Source organism: Lactuca virosa, chromosome 8 (genome assembly GCF_052849685.1).
Source record: "Lactuca virosa cultivar CGN04683 chromosome 8, Lactuca_virosa_CGN04683_v6, whole genome shotgun sequence".
NCBI classification, from domain to species: Eukaryota; Viridiplantae; Streptophyta; class Magnoliopsida; order Asterales; family Asteraceae; genus Lactuca; species Lactuca virosa.
The window spans coordinates 254,814,857-254,825,331 of record NC_136433.1 but is presented as its reverse complement, the minus strand read 5'-3'; the positions used below and the strand labels follow the sequence as shown (position 1 = coordinate 254,825,331).

Below are 10,475 nucleotides of genomic sequence, written 5' to 3'. Positions count from 1 at the left end.
TCAAGAGTTATTCATGATTCAATATTTTGTGTACAAAGTTGATCAAGTTATTGGTTTATTGGAGTGAAGGTTTAAACAATACACACAATATGAAGACATTTTTGGTTTCTTATTCACAAATAAAATGTTGAAGTCACTGAATACTAGTGAGTTAAATGCAAATTGCTAAAATCTTGAAAAGAGATTGCAAAATGGTCATATCTTAAACACCAATGCTATGATTTATCCAACGGATTGGAATTGTTACAAAAAGATTTTCCAGTTGAAAATAATACAACTAATGGAATCCTAAATTTCTTAAAAATAATAAACACTTATCCAATTTCTTTTATGACATACAAAATATTGTTGACTGTTCACATTACAGTTGCATCAGGAGAAATAAGTTGTTCAAAACTAAAGCTTTTAAAATCTTATTTGCTTTCGACCATGTCTCAAAACAGATTAAACGTTCTGGCTTTAATTTCAATTGAGAACGAATTTTTTGATAATGTTTATTATGAAAGTTTAATAGATGCATTTGTTTCTAAAAATGCTAGGATGTTGAAGTTTAGAAAATAGTACTCTACTGATTTTTTATCTTTTGTTTTTTCTAAAAGTTATTTGTAACAGTTACAACATATTATTACTGAGTGAAAACATGATGTCGTGGTAGTGAAATTACCAGATGTTTGATAGCAAATTTAAGTTTTGAATTAAGCGAGTTCCCTTTAAGGTCCGTCCCTACCATCAACATATATTAGTAGAACGCTACGCGACTTACCAGAGAGTCTACCGGGTAAGACATGATTTCAAAGTGCGAGACCTCTCCTTCTATACTCGCAAAACAAGGAACCGTAGTTTGCAACCGGGACCCATTTATCTATATGGACCATATGTTTTGAAAAACAAAATAATGTGGGTCTTTTTTCTCAATAAATAACTTCTCATCGGATATGAGTATGTTCCTATGACCAGCATATGTCGATGTCTTTTACTAATATCAGATTTGACTACATCGCCATCATCAATACTTAGACCGACATTAATACAAAATGAATATAATTCAATTTTCTCGGATCCTCACGAGAACCAAGTATTTTATTCAAAACGTAATATATATATCCTGGCAATAATGTTTTTAAAGTTTCAAATAAATAACTTTATACCAAGTTTTTAATCGTGTCAGTTAAGACTAATTTTAAATTCAAAATAAGCAAAAGTAATGGAATTATCACCTAAATATAATATGATTGAAAACAAATCACCAAGTCATTTGATTAATATGATAATTGGAAGGAAGTAGGAATCAGAAATGTATACCGATCAAAATCAATAATACAGAGTTTGGAACCCTAACATGAAGAATATTGTGCTTTACAGGTTAGCCAAACCACGTAATTCCTTTCCATATTTTGATAATCATAAGAATTAAGTTAGCCAAACCACGTAATTTTTTTCCATATTTGTTATAATTTTAATTTGTACGCTGCTTAATTTCTTATGCTTTCAAGGTCATCACAAAAATCATTTTTGTTAAACGTTTACACCCATTTTGGTTATTGTAGTGCATATCTCTAATTATAGATGTCTTGAACTAATACTTAATTATTTTCTCAATTAGAGGTGTAGCTTTAAAGTAGTTAGCATATCTATAATTGCTTCTGTATCCGAGTTGTACGCGCGTCTTACTTCTTTGAAAATATGTCGATGAGGACAGCCATGTGAGGCTCCACACTTCCACACAAGTTGTAAGCTAGCTATAAATACATGTCTCGAAACCTTTTCGAAGCTACAAGTCTTCAATAATCCCATCTACAGAAATCTTTTTTGCAATCTTGTTCTTTCAGGAACATTTACATCTTGATATTTTCTCACTTTATTAGACATGGGTCTTATGCGTTTGCCTTCTTCGTTGGTTTCCAGTGTAAAAAGGTTTACCAGATTGAACTCCATTCGCAACAGCAATTATCAAAGGGATGTGCCGAAAGGTCACCTAGCAGTGTATGTTGGAGAAAATCAGAAGAAACGGTTTGTTGTCCCAGTTTCATACTTGGAACAACCGTTATTCCAGGACTTGTTGCGTCGATCAGAGGAAGAATTTGGGTTTGATCATCCAATGGGAGGCCTAACCATTTCATGTGAAGAAGATCAATTTTTTGAGCTCACAGCCCAATTGTAATGTTCAATATATATTTTAGAGCAACAGTTAGTTACATTTGTTAGGTCTTTTGAGGTGTATACATAGCGTCAAGTACAGAAATGTGTGATTGGTAGAGAGAAATCTTCAAAATAATCAATATATACGAGCGTGTCCTTCTCATTCCAGAAACTGTATATATATATGTGGATATTTTCTCTTATGTTTGCCAAAAAATGTGGAAAGGTGCACTTAAACTTTTTTTTTTGGGTAAATTTTGTTTAAAAAGCTTACGAACTCATTTCTAACCTGAATGATATCTTGACAATCATTTCAGTTTATTTCGTCATAATTTGTGTATTGATTAAGGATCACTATAACCCATGAAGTGACTACTACTTACGATATAAATGGTAAATTTTGTTTAAAAAGCTTACGAACTCATTTCTAACCTGAATGATATCTTGACAATCATTTCAGTTTATTTCGTCATAATTTGTGTATTGATTAAGGATCAACAGCTCTCCCCCTAATAAATTCTTCGATACGAGCGGAGATAGAAAAGGAGACCCACTTTCTCCTTTGTTGTATATATGGCCATGGAGGGGCTCCATAGTCCATATGATGACGTATCCCTTGGAACGCGTCCGGGAACGAGGGAACAATCTAGCAAGGAACTTTGGCGACCGCCAAGTCGCCAAATCTCTCCCAGCACCATCCGACAAGCGACCAAGCTCCGTGCCCACATGCACTCGCTCTGCGCCCATAGGCACTCGCTCCGTACTAGTGAGCATGCACATGCTTTGTTCTTGAATGAACATTATAGCCTTGTGATAAGAGGAAACGCCTCCGGGCGACAAACGTAATGCTCAGAGTATTACCACCTAAACTAATTACAAACTCTGACCAAGAGAAGAACATGATCATCCAATCATCATCTATGAACCTTTTCAGATCTGACGCCCTTGTCTCTCCTATGGATCACCCATGAGGCCTAACTATAAAAGGCCTCCTCCATGAATCAATAAAGGGAAAGCTCTCTCACTCATACTCTCAATACAACCCTTCTCTCTCAAGCTACTAACTTGAGAGTCAGATTGTTTTCCTGCGTACCCCTCTCAAAGAATGGATGACGTTTTCCCTTTTTGTATATGATACAAGGTCACCGTTGTAACAAAATCCATCGAGGATCTCTCGGAGTTGCTATCACATCATTTGGCGTCGTCCGGTGTGTGATAATCGACTAAAAAACCACAAAAAAACTGTTAATCGGAGATGACGAACAAGCATGCCGGCAAACCTATTGAACTAGTGGAGAGCCTAATCCACTCTATGTCGTCGTTAGAGGCCGTCCTTACCCCAATAACACAAACACATGCCACTTCGGCGACACTAACGTTTGCACCTTCAACAGCCGTTCATGCAGGTTTCGTCAATCCGATCAGCCAACTGTGGTACCCATTCTTAACCGTTTCTACCACACCCATTCCAAATTTCCTCACTCTACAGCCCAGTGGAATCCACCCATTGCTTACGAGAACGGTCCCCTTACCATCCGTTACACTAGAAAACAACCAAAGTTCACCCTTTCTGATAGTGCAACCAACACTACCTCCCCAGCTAGCGCATACTTAACAAAACCCCCTTGTATTACCACTGATAAGCGCATACACGCCACCATCTAGCACACAAATCCTAAATTTCTTCGTTATCTCGTCGCCGGTACCAATGCCAAACACATATGTTATCCTACAAATACCCATACTAGCGTAAAAGGCCATATTTTCCCAACCATACACTCAATTACAACAACCGTATTTATACTAAGGCCTTCAGATACCAAATCACGATTGTCTATCCAGAAGCATCACATCTCCCTTTCCTAAAGAACTTCTAGAATACAAAATATCCAATACCACAAAGTTACCACATCTGAAGATATACAACAACACCATGGAGTGAGATAGCCATATCGACACTTACGAGTGGATGATGACCTCGATGAAACTAGACGAGAGGTTCTAGTGCATATATTTCCTAACAACCCTATATAGAAACGCCTAGAGATAGTTCAAGACACTTAATCTAGGAAGCATATACAACTTTGGCCAACTAAAATACATTTTCCCCACAAACTTCATGCAAGACAAAAAATATACAGGAGACCCTCACTTGATCATCGGGTGCAAGCAGCGGGACGGAGAGTCGGTAGAGGACAAGTTTAAGTGTTTTACAGACGTCACACTCGAGTACCAGGACACGAAGAATGAGTAATGACATATGATTCTATATGGTCACGCCTTATAACATGTTACTGCTAATTGATTATAAGAGAGTGTTAGTTACTTAAACTATGCTTGGTCTAGTTTTCATGAACATTGAAATTATGCAATATATTAATTCATTGATAATTCGAATGTTAAATTGGTTATTGGTAGCTAATTGCATGATCTTGGAATTGGTTTCTTAATAATTATAAATATTAGATAATCCGAACAAGGGTGCAAGTCACTACATAGATCGTTAATCAACATTATTAGTTCCATTTCACTTTTAATAATTCAACCTTAGGAAAATAGGGTAATTCAAATTCTAAGCGGAAGTACTTCAACCAGGTTCTTTTCTTAGTGTGTTTGTCTTATTTATTAGTTAAATCGAGTTTAAGATAGTTAAACAAAAAAACTCCATCTTTATTTTCTATTTTTAGTTTAATTTTATTTGAATCAAAACATACATGTTCCCTTTTGTTCGACACCTGGTCTTGCTACAGCTATACTGCAACATGATTAGGTACATTGGCTAGTGTGTGTTTCAATTCAGTTAAGAATAAAGTACTTTTATAAATTTAATTCTTTTATTAAATTTTAATATATAAAACCACACATCAATGGTTGACACACAATGAGATGAAATTTTAATAGAAAAATGGCACATGGGATTTAGCTTAAGCTCCAAAAGGTAAGAAGACAGTTAAATGCAAATGGGTTTATAAATTAAAGGAATCCATTCATCCAGATGACTAGAACCGAGATATTAGGAAAGCTTGGTAGCCAAAGGTTGTAGTCAAATCCCAAGAATCGATTACGTCGGTATTTCACTTAGATCGTAAAACACATTTATGTATGTTCTTTAATGGGATTGGTTGTTTTTAGTGATTAAAAATTCAAACATCTTGATGTATCTACAACATTCTCATATGATTTTCTTGAGTAAGAGAACTTTATGAAATAGCCTAAGGGATTCGTAATTTATGGAAAGGAAAATATGACTGAAAGTTGAAGATATCTCTATGTAGCCTCAAGAAATCTCCATAACAATTGTATAAAAGATTTGATTCATTCATGATCAGTCAGAAGTTGAAAACATGTAGTTATACAACTGTGTTTACTACAAGAAATGGGATGATGGTTCAACGGTCTCTTTAATTTTATATTTGAATGACATGTTTAATTTAGAAGGATATTCAAAAGATAAAAGACTAGTTGAATTTTGAACTTGATATTAAGGACTTGTGGGTGGTGCGAAAAAGATCCTAGGAATGGAAATTATGTGAGATACATTGAGAAACATTTGCACTGATTTAAGATGGGTGACACAAAAGAAGTCAACATCCTTCTGCAGCCCACTTTACGCTATCATACACGTTGCGTTTTAATAATGAAGAAGCTATAACTTTACGCTACCATATTCCAAAGTTATAGGTGATGGGTTTTGTAGGTTACTAAAACATGTAAAGCGGAAAATCTTAACCCTTAAGTTCACATGCAACCCACTTTGGATCTATATTTTCTCTAATTGATAGCAATAATCAATGAACATCAATAACCCTAATAAACCCTAGGTATTTCGAAAATACAATAAGGATTAGGGTTTACATACCTTAGATTTATTATAGCAAATAAATCTTATTCCTTTCATTGTTGTCTTTAGAAAGCAAGCACCAAAAACTTAGTGTCTCTAATGGTTTGTAACCAAAACCATAGAAACTCAAGAATGAAGAGGAAATAGGGGAGAGGGGTAGAAACTTCGTTCCTAAACTTGTAAGTAAAGCTATGAACGAAATTTGTTGGTCTTGTGGTCCTATTTCTAGTTTATGTAACTTGCAAGAAAAGCCAGATTTGAATTAATTAAATAATAGATTTAAACCTAATTCAAATAATTTCCTTATCTACATCCAGAAGGTTTCCAGAAACCCAAGCAATCAAGTCAAAACTTCCATACAATAGATGGTTCTAGAATTGCTTCTTTTGTTTAACTATTGAACAGTTACAATTCACCCCTTGCACCTTTAATTAGTTCCAATTAATCCCAAATTAATTTCAGATTAATTTTGATTAATAATTAATTAGTTCTAATTGATTTCACATTAATTTATCTAACAATTCATCTCACATTAATTTATTAATCACATAATAAATTAATGAATCAACTATCTATTTCCAATTAATATATTAATCACATAATATATTAACAAACCATTTTCCCATGAGTTCCAATTAGTTTATTAATCACATAATAATCTAATAAATTATCATTATCTCTCCTAATATCATTTCTAGCTATTTTTTGTTATGAGGGCAATCCAGAAAGGACTTTGTTTCTATTTGCAAGTTTATATCAATTTAGTTACGAGCTTAGACTCCTTAATCCAATAGTCTCCCACTTGGATAAGTCTATAACTACAATTGCAAGTATAACCAAATAGAAAATTGTGGTTTCCAAAGCCTCAGCCAAACTCTAATTCAAACCAAACATTGAGCCTAAGATAAGTGACCAATTATTCCTTCATTTTTCAAGATATTGTGTGAACAAAGTCATAGATGAAATGATCAACGTCATGTTCATTTGTTTGTTTCTCAATCTCCGATTTGATGATCAAATTCAGAATACAAAATCGAACACATCAATTTAGTCCGGACCAGGCATAATTCTTATAGATCAACTCAAATCACCAAGGGGCCCAAAGATATCATTTTTCCTTATTCAGGAAAGAGGAACGAATTACATTGACTATATACTAATACCTTTTACTCACCAAATCATACATGAAATAGCCCTTTATAACATCCAGTTATGAGATGCGTTTGAGTAAGCCAAATCACAACTGATTTGTAAACTATGAGCTATATATCTCTGCTTTAAGAATAGTAGATATTATCGTCTTAGATTTACTCATGATAAAATCCATGAAGTAATCTCTAAGAGTGGGTTTATCAAGTACTTAAAATCTCCATTTTCAAGCACTCATGAATTTTACAGCAATCCCCATGTAATGTCTAATCTCTATAGACAATCCATAAACTATTCATGATAGTCTTAACTCACTAATTACTTTCAAAAGTATGATCGACTCTGGAATTTTGAATAATAATATTATTCACAAAGTAAACATGCAAAGTGAAACACAATAACAAACTAATTAACTATGGTATTAAACCATTTGAATATAAATAAATCTCTATTATTTAATCACCATAACAATTACCAATTTATTCATTGCAGATTTTTTCGTGTAATCAACTAACTACTTGAATTAAGTAACATCATTCATGCCATGTTCTAAACACGCATACTATGCCTCTCTATGGTCCTTCCATTGTGAACAGATCGACTGGACATTACTCCAATGATGATTATTTCATAATTCCTAATTCTCATTTATATCTAAGATGTACTGGGATTTCTTCTTTACATGCATTGTCCTTTTAACATGTCGAGGTTGAGCCTTCGATATTACAGAATGTTCCACTAGAATTGTTACTTAGAACAATTCCATGCTTATTAAGTCTCAAATTCAAGGCACACTCCTTGAACACTTCTCTTGCATTAAAGTTTCCAACTCGCATGTAGACTTTATAACCAACTCTTATTATGGAAACATTTCCATATTCCCATATGACCACCAATTCTGACTAAGAATCATATCAATCCAAAACGTGTCACTATGGTCTTTCCAAAACAATACCACACTTCCAACTGTCCACAAACAACTGATCTTCAATAAACCTCAAAATGTTCTTGACAGTTTGTTCAATAACTATAGTCACTTAAAATTCTAGTCCTTTTTCTCACAATGCTTAGAGCATTTGAAAAAAGAATAAGAGAATATTATAGCATATATAATCGATCCTATATTCGAAGCATATGGGACTCGACTCATTATATCTTATATAAGGATTTGATATTTGTTCAGTCTCTTGCTATAATATTTCGATATAGAATCTTCTACGTTGAAATATTTCAACACTTTATTCATATATGGTTTTGAGTAGGTTCTATTAAACTATACGATCTAAAACTTTAGATTTGTATTGAAGTATGAATGCCCTCTCCCTTAAGTCCATTATAGCCAAGAAGTTCCTAACTTTTGCAACTTGCAAACAAGAGACATTGTTCCCTATGAATAGTATTATCAACATCCAATACCATCATTACAATTATGCTCGCTCTAGCTTTGACATGTACTCAAAAATCAACTAGAATTCTAGAAATCAATACCATTTTACATTCTTATGGAAGTGCAAATTCCTATTTCGTGATGATACGTCAAGCGTCCAACTAGGCTTCGTAAGCTTATGCACTTTATCCGGATAGTGTATGTGTTCAGACCATTTCAAGACATGATAAACATATCTCCTGAAAGTTTAAACAATTCCTTGTCATTCCTTACAATTCGAAATATGAAGAGGGATGTTGTAATCATATTGTCAATTTGAGAATGCACTTAATACAACCAATATCTGTATTGATATTTATCAGATCCTTAAAACTACTAGCTAAATTGTTTCCTCATAACCATTTTCATGAATTAGAGTGAAACCTTTTGCAACCTAGATTTGAACGTGCGTACATACCCATCCATATAGAACTTTCATTTTCAAACTATAGTCATAAGACAAGGTTTAGGACAAACCAAAATCACATTTAGGTTTCCTTCATGGACTGAACTTTGATATTCTTCATTTCTTGCTTTCTGACAGCTCAAAGCCCATCAGTGCTTTCGCTCATGTTAGCAGCTCACCCATATTGATTCGTGTACATTTACAGACCAACACACTTTGATTTTACAGTTAAATGAAAAACACATAACTCATAAGAATTGCCAAATTAACTGGAAATGCACAGAAATAAGAATGTGTCAATAAAGACAGCATGTTTTCAACCTCAAGTTGCGCGCTAGTGATAACTAAAAGGATCATTGTCACTTGATTCTTGAAATTATCAAGATCAATACGACTGCTACTGACTTCTTGACATATAATTTTTTCTCTCAAGAAACATTCCTTGACGAGCTAAAACAAATATGCAAAAGTACATGCAGATTCCCGACATGATAACACTCTTTAGAATTGGATTCAATTCATCTTTTGTTTCTCGACTACCGAAAAACATCATAACTCCGATTCTTAATGTGCTTGAGCAAGAAATTATTCTTACTCCACCTATTAGGAGGTGTTATCAACCTTCTTAGTTTGAAATGAGTTTGTAGATATGATTTAGAGTTACTAGAACATAACTCTAAGACTCGATTGGGAATGAAGTATGACTCATCTCTTGATCGAACCATTTCTAACAATATCTGATTCCTCTTCATAGTCATACAGTTGCACTAAGATGTTTTCAAGGATCAATTATGATATAATTCCACAATCACTAAGATGATCATAAAACATGATACTAAAGTACTCATTTCCTTTCAAATTGGAGAATCTTTTATCTTACTACATAATAGATTCTTCTATTCGTTCTGCTACTCTTTGAATATTTTCAAAGTATTAGAATTATGCTTAATCTTATAAACACAACCATATTTACTAAATCATTAGTAAATCATGAAGAATAGAGTTATCCTCCCTGGTGGTGGATCTGAAGAGTTCATAACAACATGTACAAGATCCATTAATCCATCACTTGTCGCACATAAACATGTGAACAATGACACTGTCATAATTTCTCCAATGAACAAAACTCTCATGCATCATCCAATTTGAATTGTATGACTCCAGGTTTCTGTCCAATTGAAACATGGTGATGAGATTTCCTTTCACTTGGTCAAATTTAACAATACCACATGCACAATATTATAAAAATCACATCCACAATTAATATGTCTATTATTAGAAACACACTCATTAATCCATTGCAATGAATTATAAATTAAGACAACAAAACTTCATTTTATTCATACAAGAAAATTAGAACTTGTCCTTACAATGCATAAAAGAAAACTATGTTTCTAAACACCTTTGAAGAGTAATATCAAACTATTAAGTCTATCCTAACTCCTTTGTAGTAGCTCAAAGTTTTGACTATCGAACCATGTGAAAAAAGTCAATTTTCACGATCAGATTTAGCT

General features: G+C 33.6%; 1 protein-coding gene across 1 annotated transcript; it reads left to right on the top strand.

Annotated features, from left to right (window-relative positions):
• The first annotated feature begins 1,788 nt into the window (after positions 1-1,788).
• LOC145133056 (auxin-induced protein 15A-like) lies at positions 1,789-2,311 on the top strand. The gene has a single exon (XM_079067998.1). The coding sequence runs from the start codon at positions 1,868-1,870 to the stop codon at positions 2,159-2,161; it is 294 nt and encodes a 97-aa protein (XP_078924124.1). The 5' UTR covers positions 1,789-1,867; the 3' UTR covers positions 2,162-2,311.
• The last annotated feature ends 8,164 nt before the right edge of the window (positions 2,312-10,475 follow it).